General features: G+C 44.9%; 1 protein-coding gene and 1 long non-coding RNA gene across 2 annotated transcripts; one reads left to right on the plus strand and one right to left on the minus strand.

Moving 5' to 3' along the window:
* Nucleotides 1-597: 597 nt before the first annotated feature.
* LOC143008844 (uncharacterized) lies at nucleotides 598-12,022 on the minus strand. Its single transcript, XR_012964629.1, has 3 exons — nucleotides 11,943-12,022; nucleotides 9,035-9,292; nucleotides 598-836 (listed from the first exon to the last, which is right to left on the minus strand). It is a non-coding gene; the product is annotated as an uncharacterized LOC143008844 (long non-coding RNA).
* Nucleotides 12,023-15,194: 3,172 nt separating this feature from the next.
* Nucleotides 15,195-21,953, plus strand: LOC143008827 (uncharacterized). Its single transcript, XM_076160759.1, has 5 exons — nucleotides 15,195-15,365; nucleotides 19,451-19,628; nucleotides 19,734-19,871; nucleotides 20,064-20,439; nucleotides 20,712-21,953. Exons 2-5 carry the CDS (start codon nucleotides 19,456-19,458, stop codon nucleotides 20,925-20,927), a joined length of 903 nt encoding a protein of 300 aa, XP_076016874.1. The 5' UTR covers nucleotides 15,195-15,365; nucleotides 19,451-19,455; the 3' UTR covers nucleotides 20,928-21,953.
* The last annotated feature ends 747 nt before the right edge of the window (nucleotides 21,954-22,700 follow it).

Consider the following 22,700-nt stretch of genomic DNA (forward strand, 5'->3'; position numbering starts at 1 on the left):
GTGTGTCCTGCCAAATGAAGATGAATTTGTGCTTTGAAATTTCGCTGCATTACTGAAATCACCGTTGGCCTGTTCTGTGTTTTAGCTGAATGTATTTTCTAGGAGAAGATGAAACTAATCATGGTGAGAATGAGATCACAGCATCTGGCCGACTGGTTAATGGACCAAACTTTGAACAAACAAGATATAATCGTTACAATTGACTTTATACGATAGTGTAATACTTTGGCTCGCAGTATTTCAACAAATCATTTGAGTTACAATCTGAACAGAATTCTCACCATCTTCCTTCTCCATAGCTTCTAGCATTCAAATAATAATAACAATAAGAAGAAGAAATGCTGTTTTTGAGCAATAATGAAATACCTGTACGTGAAAGAGAATATTGTTATTGTCATTTTTCTCTTTTTGTAAACACGGAAGAACATCTGATGCTGTTAGAGGGCGAAAATGCAAACGTAGAGCTCCAATCACCACAATCTGCGCTCTCTGACACTGGAAGAGCACAACTGGAACATAATGTTTGGACTGCAGTGGACCCAGACTATAAATGAGACATGATTGGGTTTAAAGTTACATTATTGAATTGAATTTTCCGCTTATCCTTTGCAACCAGGCTTCATCTGAGTGAAGCGAACGCTCAAAATCATCTATGCAAGATTCTTTAACCCTCGTAGCAATCGGAGGAACAAACCGATGAGAAGAGCGGCGGAAGTGTGAGAGACGAAAGCGATGGACAGAGTTGAGGAGCTTTTATAATATAGCAGTGTTTTTACCTTCAAAGTCTTGTGATGTCATCGTGTGCCAGGTGTTTGTCGGACAGGCAGGATCGACAGCTGAAACACACACGGAGAACACAGAGGTAACAAGGTGTCTAATGAATAGAGAGACTGTTTAACCCAGAGGTCACAGGGTCAAAGCTCAAACAGCAGCTTAAGTGTCATCAGATGAGAGCGCGATGAGCTTCCCGTTTACGCAGAAGCTGCTGGTGCGTTCAACTGAAGCGTACACACAGATTCTAAAGTAACTTTGGCGTAATCAGCCCAGTTTGCTGGAGGATTTCACATCATCAAACCAGATTCATCAAATGATTGAGAAAGTGTCAGACTGAGCTCATTTCTGCACTTCCTGTGTGTATTTAGATATGAGAACGCGTATCAACCCCTCATCAAACGGGAGGTAACGTTAAATAGATAAGCAAACAAACACAGCTGCAGTCCAAATGATGCAATTACACAATCAGTTATCACATAAGCGAACATGGGGGGACGGGGGGGGGGGAATCGATGTCAAACATGGCGTTTGAGTAGCAGAATAGCAGGATGAACAAATTGCAAAAAGCTATTCACGGCACAGAGTAAATCACATTATAATTAGCAGCGTTTAAACTGCTACGCTAAAAGCTCGTAAAATGCTTTGGTTCTTGAGTGCCGACATTAATACAGTTTGGATATTTACAAAATGAACATGATTAGCATACAGCTTACTGTGAACATTTGCTGTTTGCTACGTGGCAATTACTCATGATAATGGGCAACAAAGAACTTAACCCTGCGAGAGACACGATCATTTACAGATCCGCTGCTGTTCAGTGTATCAGGGAAGGACGAATTATCATAAATTTCACACTTGTATGTTCGCGCTTAGACTGGAAAGTGTATGTGTGTGTGTGTGTGTGTGTGTGAGTGTGTGTGTGTGTGTGTGGGATGCGCACCATTTTCTGACATGTGCGAGTCGGGGAAATGCGTGCTGCAGCCTGGACAAAGTGATGCACCAGCTCGGAGAGCTAAGCCTCCTGCTCCAGTTTGATAAATATAACTTCAAAAGAAGCAGCCAAACAGCTTCAGCTGGCCCACTGCACAATGAGCATAATAACTCCCCGCCCCCTGGGAGCTCCAGCCTAGTTCATTTACCCTTGCCGAGCGCTGCCATGTCTGTGTGTGCACATGTGTCTTTGTTTCACTCCGAGCCGCTCTGGCTCCCCACCGCCTGCTCTGTACAAAGCGGATGTATAGAGGAACCTTTTGGACCTAATTTTTACAGAGGAAATGCAGCCCCCCCCCTCCCTCGCCTCCTCTTCTCCCTTCTATTTGCCCCTCGCGTGTAATGCCTGATTGACCACAGCACCCCTTAAAGAGGTCAAAGGGCAGACAAAACAGTCTGGTGTCATGGCAACCTGTGTGCCACCAACCAGAATGGTAGAGGGGGGGAAAGCAGGGGGGGGGGGTCCAAACGAGCTGTCAGTCAAACCAGTAAGAATTCTGTTTTTGGACCCAGTTGTGTACAGGCACAAACATAAAACACACACACACACACACACACACACACACACACACACACACACACACACACACAGAGGGGTGTCTGTCAGATGAAACCGGCCTTAATTCATACTCCCAAATATTCTAGTAAGTACCCAAGCCCCAAGTACAGGCCAGTGCCGTACCTATACACGGTGAGGTAAGTGGGCAAAGCAAGAGTAAACGTGTGTGTGTGTGTGATATCTGCGTGCAGAGGAGACACTCCTGTGTAAAAGGTTCTTTGTGACCGCTCGATGCAGTGGCGGTGTATATGTGTTGGGGAGGAGGGTGGGGGGGTAAATGGGAAGCAAATGCATTCAGATCAATACTAAGCTGAGAGAGGGTGAGTGGGGTTGAGAAGAGAAGAGAAGAGAAGAGAAGAGAAGAGAAGAGAAGAGAAGAGAAGAGAAGAGAAGAGAAGAGAAGAGAAGAGAAGAGAAGAGAGAGTGGAAGGTGGCGAGCAGCGAGAGGAGGGGGGGGGGCTTATTAATCATTCCTGTATTTTATTGACTTTCTGTTAAAGGGGGTGAGTCACACTCTGAGTTATGTGCCTCTCTCTCTGTACGTGTTTGTGTGTGTGTGTGTGTGTGCGCACGTGTTTGTACAGTTTTCATTGAGAGAACAAAATCATCAATTCTGCTCCTGCTACACACCACAGGGTTTCTCAGTGTGGCTGATTTCAGATCATTATCGTACCCCCTCAATTCTTCCTATTTGGCTACAACTTTTTCAGACGGTTAGTTTACATATTAACCGAAATAACAATGATAAATATCACATTGATCACGTTTTACCGACAAAAAGAACCCGTCTCACACACTGTTACATTCTGAACAGGAACAGGGAAGGAAAGAGGCGAACAGGAAATCCCCTGTGAGGAGTTAATGAGGAGCTGATGACTGAACAGACACAACAGTGTGTACGTATATGTGTGTGTGTGTGGGGGGGGGGGGCGTCCTCACCACATCAGAGGTGGGGGAGGGGGAACACTGGCCTGACACCTGACCCTCTGCCTGTGACCTTGTCCATTGTCTGGGAGGGCACACCTGAGCACATATGACTGCGCGCGCAAACACACACACACACACACACACACACACACACTGACAATGACCCCCATGACACAGTATTTTCATTCACTCAGTCCACACCTTTTACATGCAGTATAAACGCCCCAAACAGCAAACAGAATAAGCAACAATGACATAATTACTTTTACAATTCTGTTAAGTGTGACGCCGCCAGACGTTGCGTTGAGTTGTCGGAGGAGTAGGACGGAGGGCCGGGCTAACGGAATGAAAACGGCACTCAGCGTTACCTTGAACTTGAACAATGAGCCTGGTGTTTGTGCTGGGGCCACTTCCTGACCTTTCCATCCCTCTGTGGAAGCAACCGAGCGTAGCCTCCTCTCCTTTCATCTTACAGATGTGACCCTGACATCCCACCCTCAGCACAGAACACTCGCCCGTTGGCACAGTTGCTTTACTTCCACCGCTAACTAGTCCACTAAACTCTGATGTGGGCGGAGCTGTAAAGTTTGCTGGTGATGTCACTCGCGGTGTCTGAAATCGTTTGTGCGCCGTGGCTCCACTTTAGGAGCAAAGCTGCTTTATGTGTGTCGGCCTCCAGAGCCGCAAGATTAATTTTCTGCATTCACCGAGCACACCGACATGACACAGTCTTCCTCCTCTTCCTCTTCCTCTCCTCTTTCCTTTCTTCGTAATCCTCCCGTTGCAGCGACATTATCAAACCTCCTCCTTCTACCTTCCCACGCTTTCCCCTCCTTATCTCCTCTTCACCTAGAGCCTTGCTCTCTGTGCTTACCTCTTCCCATCCTCCTCTTCATCAGTCTCTTCTCCTCCCCTTTGTCATAATCTCTCCTCCTTTCTGGCAACGGAAAATTCTGGCACAGGCGCGGGTGTCGTTGTGCGACGTGGGCAGTTGACAGTAGACGCCACTGCGGAGCAAAGCCAGGAACCTTGTGAACGACATCAATATGCTGCTGTATGAGACGCAGTGACACTTCCAACTCATCAACCAGCTCCGACAATAACATCAATAAATAAGGAGATGAATACAAATGTAGGAATAAAAACAATCCTGTCTCAAAGACCTGATGCTACATTTACAGGCATTCGGTTCACATCTTTAATTGATTCGCAATCTCGGATTCTTTGTCTCCGCTAATGATTAAAGCTTAATGTGAGTTGTGTGAATGTAATTTGTATTTATATAAGAGGAAATTCATGCTTAATCTGAGTGTTCACACAATCTAGGTCTGGAGTCAGACTAAGCATACTACCATTTATGGGGAGGCAGTAGCTCAGTCGGTAGGGCTTCCGCTTGGGAACCAGTGGGTCGCCGGTTCAAGTCCCTACCGAGGTGCCCCTGAGCAAGGCACCAAACCCCCCTCTGTAATGGGTGAAAATGTAATGTAAGTCGTTTTGGATAAAAGCGTCTGCTAAATGACCGTAATGTAATTTATGCCATTTTCTGAAGTAATGTGACTTATACATGAGTTTGGCAAATAGAAAAAAAGATGTATTGGCTTAACTGGTGTTCAGTCAGAGTTTGAATGTTCATGTAAACATTCTGAGTGACGTGTGGGCAGTTTACTGGTTATTGGTGCCGCTAACTCACAAGCAGGTATGAATTGACAATGTCTGATAACATCAACAACGTCTGCTGCTCGGGAACGCAGCTTCATAAATCATACAAGAGGACAGGAGGATGGCAAGAGAGAGCGCTGTGCTGCAATTATCACACACACATACACGGGCACGAATACACTCTCACTCTCTCTACCTCTCTCTCTCTCTTTGACCCAACCCCCAACTCCTCAGGCTCTGAGACGTCTGTGTGCGAGGGAGAGATGAGGGGAGACGGCGAGGATCACAAACTTGAGAGAAAAAAGGCAACATATCAAGTATGAGACGGGTGGGAAGGTGGCGATAGAAGAGAGATCAAATGCGAGACAGAGCGTTGGAGGAAGACAGGAGAGACAGACCTGAGGGAGGAGAGAAGAGATACTTTGGCGTGGTGAGAGGCAACGCTATGACCTACTAATGCAGAACTGAGGAATTCTCACTGCTGACTCCAAATACATTCCTACAGCCTGCAAATATTAACCCTCACCTCACCGCCGCTGCCTCCGTCGTCATGCACAAAGCGACCTGGACGCTGCAGCAGGCGGCTACACAAAAGGATTCATTTGACGACACATAAGCAGCTCCGCCAGGCGACACACAGGGAACCGTTTCAACATTGTTTGTATGTTGGTGTCCAGAAATCCACCAGTAACATGTCGCCCCTAAACTCCACTCGGCACACTCGTGTTTGACAAATCTGGCCGCCGTGTCGTTTCTTTGCGATGAAGGATACCAGGGGGACGAGGAAGACAAAGACGTCCAAACAAATATAAATCTGGCTCGCTCGCTGCTGTGTTTACAAGGAGAAGCGTGTAATTTGCTCTGAAATCGTGTTTGTCCGTGTCGTGTGCAGAGATGTTCGTTTTCACACACATCAGAATCACATTTAGGCACGAGGGAGGATTTTGGGGCTCTACGTTATGGTTCTTACGGTACTTCTACACTTATATAGTAATTCTGTTCTCTATTCTCACCCTTATATCTAGAATAAGGCTTATCCTATACTGTATCAATCATTCATAACTCGTGGGACAGTTCTTTATCTGTTCTTACTTCAAACTGCGCCATTAAGTCTGTTATGAATTTTCGTAAATAGTAAAGGGTTATTTTAATACAGTAAGTGAATAAATGAATAACTGCATTTAGAACTGGATGCTCTTTAGCTTTGGCAGTCAAAGAGGAAAGAGGTGGCGTACATGAGCCAGAGAGATACAGCCTCCCTGCAACAACCTGCAACCCCAAATGTTCTTATTAATGAGTTCTTACTGATATAAATGCATTCATAATAGGTCCTTAACATTAATAATAACAAGTAATTCTCTATCTAAAAGTAAATCCAGCCTCTGCAGTGCTGAATCACATATACACACACACACTGCACTGGAAATAACATAGAAATAAACTTTACGGGAAGTGGAATGAAATACAAGATCTTCTTTGCCAGCGAGAGACGCAAGCCGACGAAACTTTGTGTTGTGTGCGATAGTGTGACAGAGTAACACATTAACGCTGCTGTGTGCTCACGAAGCAGCAAAGCCCTATGGGTATCCAGATGGAGCTTTCCCTCTCTCTCTCTCTCTCTCTCTCTCTCTCTCTCTCTCTCTCTCTCCCTCTCTCTCTGCTCCAGCCCCATTCTAGCCTCACGTCCTGGAGAAGGCAGACAAACACTGATGCAATTGGAACACTGAGTCCAGGGGGAATCTCTCTCACTCAGACCGTGAGAGAGCGTCGGCACATCCACGCCAGTCACATGGTGTGGCTCTCTCTCTCTCTCGCTCTCTCTCTCTCTCTCTCTCTATCCGTGTTGGACCCTGTGAGCCTGTTGAGTCTGGCCCCCTTTCTTTCCCCTTTCACACGAGCGCTACATAATTGATAAGCCGAGTCGTGTTATGTTATATATAGTGAAAGACGTTAGAGCTCTGCTCTGCACACCATGTTTGGATGTGCTGCGTGCTCCATTCATTATCAGCACAGGGAGCCAGTGTTCGCCATCATTACTAGAAACGTTGTCATAGCTGCAAAGACTCAGTAGAGAGATGTACTGAGCGATATTCTGATTTGCAGTCACGCTACCAAAGCAGAAAGCAGCAACCAAAGGGCTTAATCACACTGACGCTCCCTTACATTTGGTTAAACATGATTTTTTTTTAAAATCAGATTGATGAAATGTGCACAGGCCGCAGGTTTATCCATACCAGGGAGTTTGAGCTTTAACTGGATACACGTTATGCACATTCCAAACACCACCGTAAGTAAGTAAGTAAGTTAATGTCCAAAGTTGTTATGAGTCACATGCAAACCAATTGTAGGAACAAACACGGGAACAAAAGACACACGTAAAACACACACTTCATACAGGCTTAACGGCATTAACAACCACAATACTGACACTAAGTAGACCGTGGGAGGATTTCACCATGAAATCCTGGTGTTGTATGAACAGGGAACAGGGACTAAACAAAGGCAGTAGATTGATTTGCAAAGAATTAGCTAAACATATTTGTCAGATGTCAGGTGTGGCGTTAAGAGCGACAGGAAGTTGACCGCCAGAAATATCCAGTGCCGTGGACGAACTACCCCTAGTTGATAATGACACCAACTCCACAGATTCAGCCGTCAGGTGTGCCGCTACTGCTGCCGATCAACATTATTGATCATCTGTTGATCTAATGTTGCCCAATAAGCCACTGAACATACTCTGGAGTTACCTGAGAATAACAAGATGGCAGCTGGAACAACGTGAATCGGCAGATAAACTGTTTGTGTTCTGTTGAGATGATAGTGCAGCACCAAACCTGCCACGGCTTAGTAGAGCTCACCAAAAGCAAATGACTGGCAGTGTGACGGCGGCGTGCTGCCAGCAGGCCTTTGTTATACTCTGTCTACAGATGCAAACCTGCCAGCTATCATCAGCGTCGGCGGGCTGGTGATTTATTCTCGTAGCTAAATCTCGAGTTAAACCTCTGTTCGTGGTTATCGAGACCACCCCCGTTTCCCACAGCCGTCCTTTGATGGCTACCTATCAAGGACGCCCTCTTTCTGCCCTCTGCCAAATGGCGCAACCTGGCAGGGTGACAACCGGGGGGGTGTCTTTGTGAGGCTGTGTGCAGGCAGAAGTGCAGGGGCTTAGAGCTTCTATCACGTCTCCATGGAGATAGACAGGCTTGTTCGTAGCATGGATGGAATGAGGATATGTCACAAGTCCTTCTGTGCACATGCAGGAGATTAAAGGCAGGCTAACTTGTTTTATATTAAACAATGGCAAGGCAAGACCCGAAACAAGATAGGACGGCGAGGAAGAGCTGTGAGCGGCACCGCATGCAAAGGCGTTCGGAGCGCTAAGTTAGGCCGCTGTGCTAGTGGTAGGTTGTCCACACATACAGATGTTTGGTCATACAGGCACACACACTGTAGGCCTGCTGAGAACACAAACCAACTGTGGGGAAGTAGAGGGTGGGACGGGTCATTTCTAGAGCAGAGAGGATAGTATGCCAATGAAATAAACCCTTTCCAATCCTTTTAAACTGTTTCAAATAAGCTGAAACACATCGGAGAGCCGTGCCAAAATCACGCACATGCTAACGTATTCAAACAGTGCAAGACAGCGATCGAATGCGAGAACCGCACAGAAGTGAGTGTCCTGACCCCGTTCTTCTTTCCTTCCTCTTCATCCTGACAACTGACTGACTGGACCCCAGCGACCGCGACGAGAACTCGGACTGATACTAACCTTGAATTTGGGAAATGCTCCGAGTAAATGTATTTAATCTGTCAGGCGCAAGAACACGAGATAAAAGGCACGAGGGGATATGGGCTTGAATAATGGGAGAAGCATGGAGAGAGGGAAACGTTCCAAGGGAGTGGGAGGAAGAGAAATGACTTTTAAGTACACAAACCAACAGATATGATTCCAGAGTAGGAAAAGCTGCAGAGATCATCAAGGCATAAACTGTACAATTCCTAAAAAGGCATGCATAATATACGTATGTCCGTATATTCCCTTCAAAATACCAGTTCAAAGGTAACAAATACAAGACAATTCCAGTTTATACCACATAAGTAAGGACTTTCTTCTTTTTTTTTTACCTTTTCCCGCGTTCTTTTCCTGATTCCAACTTGCTTCGTCTGCTCTGTCCCCTCTTCCCTCTGTAGTTTGTGCTCTGCTCTCCCTCTTGACTTGCAGCCTTGCATCTCTATTTCACTCCAGCCTTCATCTGCTGGTCACATTTTATCCGCCGCTGCCCGACCGCCTCTCCTTCAGACACCATTTCTCCTCTCCTCACCCGTTCAAGATCAGGACTTTGACGGGGAGATTGTCTTGCCGGAGAAAGAAGGAGATCGATGCTGCGAAAGCACAGGAGGAGGAGGAAAAGGCAGCAGATAAGTCACGGGTGAGCAATGTGAGAGGCAGGCAAGGGGCTGCCGCTCAGTTTGTGCCTAGGATAGCATGTGCCGGAGCTGTGCAGAACCGGTTCCACCGTACGCTGCTGAGAAGACAAACGCACACGAGAGAAAGGGGGTGGGGGGGGAGTCTTGGTGGTGCAACCAAGAGAAGGAGCAGGCATCAGTCATCATGTCTGTATCTGTGTGCGTGCGTGCATGTGAGAGTGCATGCTGGGTAGGAATGAAGGAGCGAGGGGAGAGAGGGAGGGACACAGATTGAAAGAAAGGAAGGTGGGAGGGAATAGGAGGAGTGTACGTGGAGAGGCGAAAAGGGGAGGAGACATTTTCTCTCCCTTTTCCTGTTCAGATTTTGAAAAATTTTCCCCCCCTTTTGAAAAATGCTCCTCATACTGTGTCCGAGTCCACAGCTGCCTTGCCAAAAAGCTCATTGTCTTGCCTTTCCATGACTGTTTTCCCCTGTCATGTTCCCCTTTGTTACAGCCAGCCGTGTCTTTAAGCCCGTGCACTTGAACTCAGAGTGCTTTCTTTCTCTGTGTACTTCCCCTCTGCTGGCCCCCCAGTACACAGGAAAGAGACACACACAGCTTGCAGGAGAGGCAGAGAGAGAGAGAGAGAGAGAGGGAGAGAGAGAGAGAGCAGGACAGAGGGGCAAAAGGGGGCAGAGAGAGAAATGCAGATGGGGGAGGGGAAAGGTTTGTAAATCCTGGTTCAAGGCTTTGGCGAAGACTCAGCCATCAGTTCAAGAAATAGACACACATTTTCCAAAAGTGAGACATAAATAATGTGAAGTGGAAATGTACGTTTTAAACATAGCACTGAATCAATATTTATGGCATATGTAATGTACCGGGAGAGAGACGTTTCAGATTGGAGCCAAAGGTAAGAATGCACTGATGCTGAAATATTCATCTGCCGTAGAAAGTATTTCGTAGCATCACACAACGCACAATCCGAGAAAGAACAAGGTTAAGGTCACGCCATTAAGACGAGTCTCCCATATCTGCACAAAATCTCCATGGCAACTGCTGACAGAGGGTCAGGAAATGGATTATTAAAGAAGTGTGTGTGTGTTTGTGCCTTTTTTAATGAGAGTGGCCCGTCCACTCACCTACTGTTTTAATTGATGAGACAATAGCAAAGCACAGAGGCGAATCACAGAGAGTTCAGGCAGGATTCCAACGTATGCCTGCAGGGGCCAACCAGAGAGACGTAGCTCAACGTAGCTCACTGCGCGCGCACACGCACACGCACACACACACACACACACGCACACACACACACACACACACACACACACACTTCAATTACGCCACCTTATATACATTGTATATTACCTTGTATATTTATTCAGTGGCCTATACTTTGATAAACAAAAACTCTGCCAAAGCCTAATATTTACCCTGTTACTGGAGGCCTTTTAATTAAAAAGGCACCTCTGAAAGAGAATCAGCAAAACAATGTGGGAGGTTTCTAAAAGAAGACGAAAATCACAAGGGAGCTTTCTTCACTTACAGATAAGATAAGAATATGCAAATTCAACAAGTCCAACCTCAGCTTAAAGCCAAGCATGCACAGGATATGAGTTTGTCTCTCCCAGGGCTCATGCAGCAGGTGAAAGGCTGTTTCTGAGTTTATGTAATATACATCTGAACCATTTACAGATATGGACAGATAAGGTGGAGCTGCTCTGGGGAGCTGCTCTGGGGAGCTGCTCTTACTGTGTCTTTATAACGTTACACATATCGCCTTACTCTAAGATCTGGTTGTAGCACACAATAATACACTGAATGTCCCGATGTATGAAATCATAGAGCTGAAACAGGGTGTGCTCTCTTTTCACATGACTGTGCTGTATATGTGTGTGTTTATACTAAAGCTGTGTGAACCAAAGAGACAGGCTGATAAACGGGCAATTTAAAAGTCACTAAGCAAATTAAAGTCGGGGAGAATGAATGCCTTGTTGATCTGCACCTTATCTTAAGAAAACAGTCTTAGAAGTGAGTGGAGAGAAAATGTCAACATGCGCATATGCACTGCACTCTACAGGGAACGTCTGTGAAACTAAAATGGAAGATAATTTAGCAAAATACCACACAAACTCCACATTTCCTCGCCATCCACAGCATGCACTGTAGAGCCCATACAGCAGTGCATTTATGTACACAGCAGAAGCATTTACAGATACAGACAGATAAGCTGGTACTACTAGGAGCTACTCTTAAAGAATGAACAAAAATACTGTGCATGCATCAGGATGACAATGATGGTGAATATGATCAAGCTGATCTCCAACAAGCTCAGACAGGGTGCACAGGGTTTGTAAATATATATATATATATCACAAACTGTCACTTTTTTTATTCTAAAATCCTTTCTGCCTCGCCGCTGTGATTTACCTACAAAGGAACAAACTGTGTGAAAGCCAACTTTTCCAATCTAAAAAGAGGGCACGGGTAATGCATTGCAAATACAAATAGGTATCGACCGGCTGAGAGTTGGAGTGGAGGAGTGGAGGGGGGGGGGGGGGGGGGGGGGCGGAGGATGGTGGATAATAAAGGTCAAAGGAGGTGTGTGCTGCATTCGCTCTCACCTTTTGTTAAAGCCTGCACATATGCATTCCATACTTAACCACATTAGTGGAGGCCTCCAAGGAGTAGAGGGGGAGACGGAGTGAGAGAGAGAGAGAGAGAGAGAGAGAGAGAGAGAGAGTCAGAATACCATGTGAAACACTTCTCTTCTAATGCTGACAAACTATTCCCCAGCCCAAGGACAATCATTACCTGAGGGGAAAGAGGCAGCATGTGTGTTAGGGGAAGAGATGCTTATACTGGCGCTGATCTTGAAAGGGCCGGGGCGATCGATCGCATTAAGCTCCCTGCGAAAGAGAGAAATCAATATGTTTTTAAAGGAGAAGCAGGCTGCATGTGGTGCATGAGTGTGGGCTTCATTGACACGGCCGGGCGCAATCAGAGAAAAGCCCTTCCTCGCAAAGAACGATCACATTTCGAGGTTAAGTGGTTGCATTTCCAATACCTATCTACCAAATGACCACACTCAGAAATATGTTTGCATGTGAATACGGGGTCACTGTTTGTGTTCCCATTATCACAGCATACTCTCAGGCTGGATATGCCACTGCCCGAGGAGCACAGTGACACGTCCAGATCAATATGTTTTATAGTTTTCAGATGGAAGTGCAGAGACAGAAAGTTGGCTTAATTGCACAAATACATTTTTTTTTCTCTATGAGGAAATTAATTGCTGGATTGGCCTCTGTAGGCGTTCACCTCATGAAAGAGAGAGAGAGAGAGAGAGAGAGAGAGAGAGAGAGAGAGAGAGAGAGAGAGAGAGAGAGCAACCACTCATCTATACTTTCTTTGATTTATTCTGTTTGCCTTTATACACACACACACACATATATATATACAGTATATATATCTATATATATAGAAAAAGAGAGAGAGAGAGAGAGAGAGAGAGAGAGAGCAACCACTCATCTATACTTTCTTTGATTTATTCTGTGTATGCCTTTTTAAACACGCACATATATATATATATATATATATACATACAGTGTGTGAGAGAGAGAGAGAGAGAGAGAGAGAGAGAGAGAGAGCGAGAGAGAGAGCGCAATAATTTACTCTTGAGTTGGTATCTGGGGCAGGAGGTATGGATCCACACAGATCTGACAGGCTGCCCTCATCCCACCTGCACTGATGTTGGAAAGAAAGAAAGAAAGAAAGAAAGAAAGAAAAGAAAGAAAGAAAGAAAGAAAGAAGGAGCACATTCCCCATAAAGCCTGATTCTTCTGATAATGAAATCACTGCTATTTTCAGCCAAATGTGTTTTCTTTGGTGTCAGGCTCAGAAAAAATAATCTGCTAATGACTTGTTCATGAATTATTAAATACTTATCTGTTTCTTTCTTAAGTATGGCAACCATATTACAGTAGAAACTCCTCCCCCTCCGTTTCCATTGCCTCCCTCATCGAGTATCAATGCTCCTCCTCAGACCTCATCGGGTATCAGCCTGCACAGGTCCGTCCTCACCTCCCTTCACCCCTGCAGGGACTAAATATGGAGACAGGATGAGGAAGCATTCCATCACTTAATGCAAGTTCACAACAGTCACCAGTATTCAAAAGATATTCAATATTTGCTCATTTCCCCTAAAGAGAAATGAAATATCAGGTGCTGCGGTTGTGTTTCGCTGTCTCATAGTGATACATTTGCAGTAGCATATTTGTATTATTGCAGGATGCAGCCCAACAAATGCTTAAAAATGAATCTAGTTCTATGATTGATGGTCTATGTAAGAGAGGAGCAAATGAAGGAATGCCGGCCTGAAGGGACAATGACATCAGAATAAAGGAGTGAGAGGTGTGAAGAGAGAAGGAGTTGATACTATACAGCAGAACAGCAATGGAGACTGAGAAAGTATGATGTAGTTGTTAATATGGTGAATAATATGTTTAGTAAAGCCATTGTTTTTGTTTGTTTTATGCTGATGTGCTTCAGATGCCACATGCCATGTCCATAACAGAATGGGGGAAAATGTGAAAAGAAGCCAGGTTGCTCTCTAGTGGCCAAAGGAAGAATCCCTCATCTGGAGTATAATGCAACACAAAGAAATAAGCTGAGGAAAGAGCATTATTGCATCATCACAATCATCCAAAAACATGTGCTCAACCTTCCATTGTCTTAGTATCTGAGAAAAAAACAACAATTAAATGAAAATTGAATACGCTGAGCTGCTCCTCAAATATTATGGCACATTTTGTATGTTTGGCTGTGAAAAAGCTTAAAGTGATTTAGAGCTGCAGTCCCTCAGCCTGTGTTGCTGTGATCTTCTGGTATTTATGGCTGTTTTATTGATCCTACACATACTGACTCACAGCTTATTATTGCTGCAGCTCAGCAGCCTTGAAAATGTGTGCACAGATGTTTGTCAGTCAATTGTTCAAAAAGAGACAAAAAAACATTTAACCCTGGGAAGACATTAAGGCCATTTCCATTTTCAAATCCTTTCATTTTCATTAAATTTGGCTTTATGTTGCCCTCTAAAAATATAATTTTCTTTTATATTTTGGGGGGAATTGTATTTCATTATTTTACATAAATGTTCTCAGGTTACAATGAAACTTGCAAATAAGACAACAATGGCATTCTGTACACTATATTTCTTTGCAGCCTTTCATTTTATCAGAACCGGTTTAAATCAATGTTTCCTTTGTGCTGACATTATCTGTAGGTTTTGATGTTTTCTATTATTTTCTATACAATTTTAAAACTGTACTCACTGAGCTCTATCAATTGCACAAATGGTGCCAAACAAGTACAATTAATATTATTATTAATCAAAATTTCAAACATTTCATACACAAAGTTTTTACAGATTTTTAATCAGAAGCTGCCAGGTTGAAAGTGGTCAGACTTGGCATAAAGTAAGCTTAAAACAAGCTAACTGACAAGCTAACAACTTTGTCACACCGATTGGTAATATTTTCCTTTTTTTAAGCTCTTATGTGACTAATGGGGGTAAATTACATGGAAGTGTAAACTCGTTAAAACCGACTTTACGAATATACCTGAAGATATACCTGAAGTGTCGAGTCAGAGGGGGTTTAGTTGGTGTGTATGTTGCCTCTCCTTCTGCAGGTGTGAAATGGCGCCATCGTACATGTGACGTCACGCATGAACACGCAGCAGACAGCAATTGCGTAACTGGCGCGGTCACGTGTCACTACATGGCGGCGTCACACACGTTAGGTGACCTCGTCTGCCCATATATGGTTATCCGGTTCAGGGTGAGTCTGTCTGTGTTTGGCTCGTCGGCTCGCGGCAGTGAGTGAGTGAGTGCAGGAAGTGAGTCAGTCCTGACGGTAACGTTACAGCGCAGTAAGAACGAGGAAGCAACATGTGCTGAGCGTAACAAGTCCAACACGCCATCACACACACAGACAAACAAAGAGCCTCACACTGCTGCTGCTGCACAAACGCGCCGCGCTCCCGACGTGAGTAACATTCATGTCCTTCAAAACTAAACTAAATGTCTTATTTATGTGATGAATGTAATCTATGGCTGTAATCAGAAGAGATGAGCGTTTTGTTGTCCTAACGACCGTTAAAGTTTGTGACACTGGTATACTGGTATGCGGTGTTTGTGTTTTACTACATTAATAACGAGCTCACCGATGTGTTTGAATGTTTCTCTTATTTTGTATATTGTTTTATTTGCTACGTGCGCGTCTTGCGTTTGAGCCGAAACGACAAGTTCAAATGATTGTTTTTATTGTTTCATTGACAGTGTAAATGCTTTATAATCGATTATCCTCCCGTTATATATGAACTGGGTGTTGTGTCCGTATCGATATGAGTCGTGTGGTGTCTGGTTGATCACTTTGTGAGTTTCCACGGGGGGTTTCCGCACTCATGAGCAGGTTTCCTTTATCTCAGCAGAAAGGCTCAGCGGAGGGCAGATGATGCGTTTACATCTCGCCTTCTTACGTTCATCACACTGACTTTGTCTCTAGTGTTTATTCAATCAAGAGAGAGTGATGAGTGATCTAGCCAAGCAAAGGAGATGAAGGCGCCTTTAAAGCATCACCGTTTCATTTCCCGTTCAGTTGAGTGTTTGGGAAGATATGACGTCATGATGAAAGGCAACACATAGCATATGACACACACACACACACACACACACACAATGGAGTCAACTCAGCCTCTCTGACCAACATGTTGAGTGAATCTATTGTTCCCTCTGTTTAGGTGCTTTAAGTGTGACAGACATGCTGTGTGTGTGTGTGTGTGTGTGTGTGTGTGAGTGATGGTGGAGGGGATCCTTCTGTCTGCAAATTAGTCACATGTTGTTTTTAAACCCAAATCAGCCCCTAATCAGCCGAGTGTGTGATCATGGCAGTAGGTCATCGTGTGCAGTAAACAAACAGAAGCAGATCTTCTTGTTCAGTTTCCAGCACAGGACTTTCCTCTGATTAGATCAGATAAGTGACAGTGTGTGAATAAACCAGCGAAGTCAATTTCCTTTCATGTCAGTCGTTTCTATTAACAGTAACCATCAATTGTGAGTGATGTCAGCCCTCAGAGACGTGGTTGTTATCTTGCCTCTTTCTCTGCTGAAATGTAGCAGCAGAGGAGAGGACAGAGTGTGTAGAGGACAGAGTGTGTAGAGGACAGAGTGTGTAGAGGACAGAATGTAGCGGACACATCAAGGCACAGAGACACAGGGGTGAGACAGTGTCACACTAAGCTGGAGAGAAGTTTGTGTAACATTTGCCAACATGCAGAGGCAGTGGCTCAGTGGGTAGAGCTTCCGCTTGGGAACCGGAGGGATGCCGATTCGAGTCCCTGCCGAGGCGCCCCTGAGCAAGTCACCAAACCCTCAATTGCTCCCCCCTCTGCGAAGGGTGGTAATGTAGTGTAAGTCGCTTTGGATAAAAGTGTTTGCCAAATGATTGTACTGTAAATGCAAATCTGAACATCTGAACCTCGGTGTGATGTTCCCACCATAATAGACACAAAGCTTTCCAACAACTTCCCCCAATAAAGAAAAATAGAGAAGACAATACTGCATCAGCACTCTATATGACAATGGATTCAATTGAAAAACAATTTAGATTATCATTATTTGTAAAACACACATCAGGAGTGAGACGCCGTGTCCCAGCTGACTGACTGTGTCTCTGAGCCATGACAGGCGTATACATAGTGGAATGTAAAACACGAGCGACCTGCCATGACCTTATACTATTCTCTTATCTCCAGTTTCAGGCCGTCTGTGTTCCTTCCTCTCAGCTTTGTCAGAAACCTGAAGCAGAAAAAGTCGCCGCTTGCATGTAACTGCTACAGATGAAGCACCTTTGTTACTAAATGTTGAAACATTTGGCACCAGCGATACAAACTGACAGTTTATTCTGCTGAGCTGTGACATGATAGAAACTATTTCACTCGCTGACTCAGCAAGAAGGGCCTGCAGATTATAAAGTGTTTTCACCTTGCAGACTGTTTGAACATCTAAACTTAAACCTAATAACACACACACACATACACACACACACATGCGCTCACTGCAAACATATTTGTTAGGCGTTGACTTGGAGTTTCTTGTGTCGCGACTTATGTCTGACAGGGCAAATAATCATTGTCTCTCACAACACATTACACAGGCTGAAGTAATGGTGGCCTGTTTCCAGCCACAATAACAAATGACTGTCCAACCTCGACGTTCAAGGTTTGGTTCCAATCAGGGACAAACGCCGGCCTCCGTGTGTGTGCCACTCCTGGTTTTGCAGCATGTGTGTGCACTGGCTCTGGTGCGTCTCTGTGGTCAGACTATTACTGGCATCCAACCCAGGCAGCAAATACACACCAGCGTAAGCTCATATGATTTACATGCTTAACTACTAACATGTAAACATAGCAGAACCACTTTGCATCTTGTTTGCCTGCAGACAAACTCCAGGCTTTAGACACAGAGCCTCCTCCATAGCTGAAGCTTACCTCCTCCCACATACATTCTCATGATGGCGCCTAATAAAAGCAGACAGCTCAGGGCCAAACTGCACAGGGAAGTGCTGATATCACTGCATGGGAGGTTCCTGCTCACCCACTGCACAATGAGGGGAAGTTTTGCCACGTTACAGGCTAAAGAGGCCCAAATCTTTCCTTTTTTTGCCTCTATGTGACTCATAACTCACTTCCACCAACACAGAATGTGTTCTGTTCTAGTTTGTGAAACTAATGTATCATCTTGAGTGGCCAACTCTGCCCCCGCAATTCTGTGAAATTGTTGTAAAAGGTAACAGGGCTGAAGGAGCAAATGTGTTTAGGTGGAACAGCAGCCACAGATCTGAGCAGTGGATCTGATTTGAGCCACGGGTGTTCCTCCATCTGTGTCTCACCTCATCTCTGCCTGTCTGACTGCTGTCAAATGCTCAGATTGGATTTCATGTTTGTTGTCTCACTTCTCCCACTGTGAACCTGAATCCATCCATCCATCCTCCAGCACTTATCTGGGTCTGGGCTGAGGATGCAGCCCGTTATGTCCCACTAGCTGGCTGCATTCTCCAGTTTTCCTGGGGGTCTCCAGACGTTCCCAGGCCAGACAGGATATACATAATCCCCCCAACACACCCTGGGTCTGCCTGTCCTGTGTTCTAGAAAATACAAGAACATGTTCTTGTATCTGCAGTCTCATTTTCAGTCAGACTGATCAGCAGATTGAGCCCTTTTCCTTTTCTCCATCACTGTGAACGCCACACCAATCCTCTTTTAGTAATTCACAAGGTTCCTATATTATTCTTAAATGTATAATTTATAGAACAATATGAACTTTATAATTTATTAACAAATTCATGATTGGATGACATCACTTTGAGTTTGACATCACAAACAGTTTGATGGCATCACTTTGCTAGTTTGGACATTCTGATGACATCACTTTGCTGGATGATGACATCACTATGGATTATTTAAGTAGCTTCAGAGGCTGACAGAGAGGGCAACAGTTTTTGCGGAGCTCACACAAGACATGACACATCTGAGCTGAAGAGGAAGTCAGACATTATACCACCTTGCTTACTTGTGAATACGGCCTGGAGATATTTTGAACTTCTTTACTGCAGCGACTCGTAGTGAAGGTAAGAACAGAGGACGGGGATCAGTGGAGAGACGAGGAGATGCTTATGTGTTAGATAGATGTGGAGACGCTTTGAGAAATGGCTGGACAGGGTTCATGTTTCACTATTTAACTGTAATAGGAACGATATTGTTGTCTATTCTCATGGGCATACGTGGCTCATGTGTTTGCTGAATGTTCGTGCAATTGTGGATCTGTGTAGGATAGATTGTTACCCAGACTGGTGTCGGATTCAGGTAATTCACAAACATAAAAGTAAAGTGTTGAGAGAAAAACATCAGATCTGACTAAAACAAAAATAGGAAGTGAGCATTGAGTCCCATTAACGCTGCAGGGTGGTGTGTGAATACAGAACCACCCAATAACCAAGCAAGACCAACAAAAGTTGTCAGCTCAAATTGACCTTGTCTTCTCTCTGTGTGTGTGTGCGCTCTCCATCAACAGAAACCATGAAAAGAGAGGTGAAGGCTGGAGTCAACTTCCTGAAGCGCTTGGCCTTGAGGTGCGGCAAGCTGGACAAAGCCAAAGCAGAACTGTTTGCCGAAAAGCTCCAGAAGCTTCTCTGCGACAAATACGATGAGCACTGGTACCCTGAGTGCCCCAGCAAAGGGCAGGCCTTCAGGTAAACTCACACACACACACACCGGCTCATGAAGTCAGCTGTATGATCATGATCACCTCCACAGATGGAGAAAGAAAGCAATGTTTGTCTGTTAATCCTCCACAGATGCATCCGGATAAATAATGGGACACCATGTGATGAAGCGCTGATGAAGGCATGTAAGGAGAGTGAGCTCACCCTCCCTGAGCTGGGCCTCCCGCCCGAGATCACACTGTGGATGGACCCTCTGGAGGTGTGTGTGAGGTGAGTCACTGGCCGCCCCGCTGCGACTAAAGGCAAAGAGCCACTTAGACGTGTTCCGACGAGACAGCGTCGGGATTGTGCAAGCTGAGAGACCATGAATAAAAATATGCGGGAAGTGCAGCCTGAGAATGCGGGTGATGTGATGGTTTTGTGTCCAGTTTAACCACAACGTCTCCCATCTTTAACCCACAGAGCTGGAGAGAACAGCATGCCGTTCACCATCGCCTCTTTCGAAGCGGGAAAGGAAGGGGAGGATGATGCGAAGGGAGAGCACGACGACGACTCGGCCAACCTGGAGACGTCGGACTACCACTCTGCAACCTCCTCTGACTGTGGCTCCACGGCGTCCAGCGACACAGAGGAGGAGGCGAAAGACGGCGACACAGAGGAGGAGGGGAAAGACGGCGACACAGAGGAGGAGGCGAAAGACGGCGAGACAGAGGGAGGAGATCAAGAGAAGGAGAAGGAGGAGGAGAAAAAAGACGCGGCCGAGGGCGACACGTACAAGATACAGATGGTGCCCAGGGTTCGCAAGCGGCACGATAAGGTCCAGCTGGTCAGAAACATGGTAAGTAATGCCTAATAAACTGGTAACTTGGTGTATGTTCAACTATAAACTAAAGATCTATATGTCTAGGGTGTAATTCTGTTAATGTGCCAAATCCCAAAGTAATGCAAAAGAAATACTTCTGTTGCCTACCTACTTTAATGCTTCAGCACTTAGTTAGTTATCTGAGCTCTGAGCTGATGCTGATCTAAGTGTGATATTTATGTTCTATGATGTTCTATGAAGACTCTTCTCATGTTAAACTCTCCTCCCCATGTGTCTCTTGTGTTCAGCTCCCTCCCACCCTGCAGTATTTCTACCACCCAGCACCAATCTGGCCCCAGTATAGTAAAGGTGCCCCCGTGTTTATGACCACCATGTGCGGCCCCCCGCCGCCACCGCCACCACCTCCGCCGGTATTCAGCTACTACCTCTTGCCGCCGCCACCGCCGCCGCAGTTCATCATGCCTCAGGCCAGCCTGCAGCCGTGGTGCCCCGCACAGAGGTAGTGAGGCCACGCCAGCCTGCTTACGGTCCACTGAAATCAGAGCATTACACGCTCCACCAACTGAGCCACTTTCTGTATGTCCAGTTCTCTTTTTAACTTGAGCTAAAGAAAATGTACGTTAATTGTACAGCTTTCAAGTCATTCCTTGCACAAACTGTTTTATTTGTTGTCTTTCCATCTTTGAGTACTCGTGATGAATTTCAGACTCAATGAATCTATACTGCATGGAGAAATACGATCGAAGATAACAAACGACTGAGTGAAAATGTCTCTTTTTTAAAAATTTGTCAGGTCTGCACTGCTACCTTTCCTTTTAAATACTGTACACGTTGATGATCAGATGCATTCACTGGGTGCTTGGACTAACTCAGGAACTCTCAGCAATACAGGCTTGATGCCAAATAATTGTTTTCAGGTGATCACTTTTTGTATTAAGATGGGTTTTAATCAGCCTCAGCTCCAGTGAAGATGTATGTATATTAAGATGATATTTTTTACTAAACAGCTTGTAGATACTGCAGGACTTTGATACCATAGATGCCGTATAATATGTACACTTTTTATTGTGCTGTCTTTGTTGTAATTTATATGGCTGTCAGCAGGTGGCCCTGTACTCAGATATTATGTGAAATTGTACTTTGGTTTTATTAACAGTTGTTTTTTTTTGTGCATTGCTTATCTAACTTTGCATTATTATTATTATTATTATTATTATTGCTTATGTTTGAACTTCTTGGTTTTACATTCGATTTCTGTCTAAACTGTAAAATGTGCTTATTCAGGTGAATCGATCCTACATTTCTTGGTGTAAATAATTTTACTGTACGTCAAAATCTGCTGGGATCCGTGAACATGTTAACTCAAAAGTGATCACTGATTAATTTTGTTGCATATTTATTTACTGCTGTTACCTACTTATTTGCATGTGTATCTCATCTGTGCCTCAAGCTGTATTTGAACTACCTTTTCACATTTGTGCATTTGTTTTCTTATCCGAGATGATTAAATCAGCAGATACCTAAAGTTATGATCGCTTAGTGCTCTTTTTGTGTACTTGGAAATAGATCAGATGACATGTTTTCTCCTTCATGAGAGGGTTTGCACATACACATACACTCAGTGACTGACCTCACACCAGCACAGGATGCTCCAGCAGGAAGACCCCCACTGTGCAGCTGCGTCATGGAGCCCAAGGTCATGACGCTGGTCCGCCTGAAACACACCGAGTGAAGGAGAATGTGCGTGAGGTGCAGTGGAATCAAACCTAGACTTATTCCAAGTTGAAATCATATGAACAAAAAGTTCACATGTCAGAATGAACTTGGGTTTGCCTCATAAAACTTACTCATTGTACGATCCTTCTGTAACCACTAGATGTCGCTGTATGGCTCAAGGAAGACGTGTTTAAAACCAATCTTCACTATACTTGCTTTAAAATGGTGAGTAAGCGGTGCCATAAGCCCTTTAAAGCTCCTGAACGCCGCACTAATCCAGTAAGTCTAGACCTGGTGAATTTGGCTAGATTTGCCAATGAGCAGAAGCAATTGACATGCCCGTTTGTTTATGCTAATACACACACGCGCGCGCGCGCGCACACACACCCCCACACACACACACACACACACACACACGCACACACCCCAAACATTACAGTAACATCTTCCAAATGTCATTCATACCTGTGTGTACGATCGTAAAATACGGGCGTGAGTTGATGATGTTGTTTAATTAAGTCAAGTTTACGTAGGGAGCGTCAGTGTACGTGAGCGTGCAG

Source organism: Genypterus blacodes, unplaced genomic scaffold, assembly GCF_046128005.1.
Source record: "Genypterus blacodes isolate CSIRO-AG114 ecotype Tasmania unplaced genomic scaffold, CSIRO-AGI_Gbla_v1 ptg000107l_1, whole genome shotgun sequence".
In the NCBI taxonomy this organism is placed as follows: Eukaryota; Metazoa; Chordata; class Actinopteri; order Ophidiiformes; family Ophidiidae; genus Genypterus; species Genypterus blacodes.

Bases quoted from the DNA above. Each gene is read 5' to 3' on its own strand.
- LOC143008827 (XM_076160759.1), top strand. From the start codon at position 19,456: ATGAAAAGAGAGGTGAAGGCTGGAGTCAACTTCCTGAAGCGCTTGGCC. The intron at 19,629-19,733 runs GTAAACTCACAC...AATCCTCCACAG, and splicing joins AGCAAAGGGCAGGCCTTCAG to ATGCATCCGGATAAATAATG. The intron at 20,440-20,711 runs GTAAGTAATGCC...TCTTGTGTTCAG, and splicing joins TCCAGCTGGTCAGAAACATG to CTCCCTCCCACCCTGCAGTA.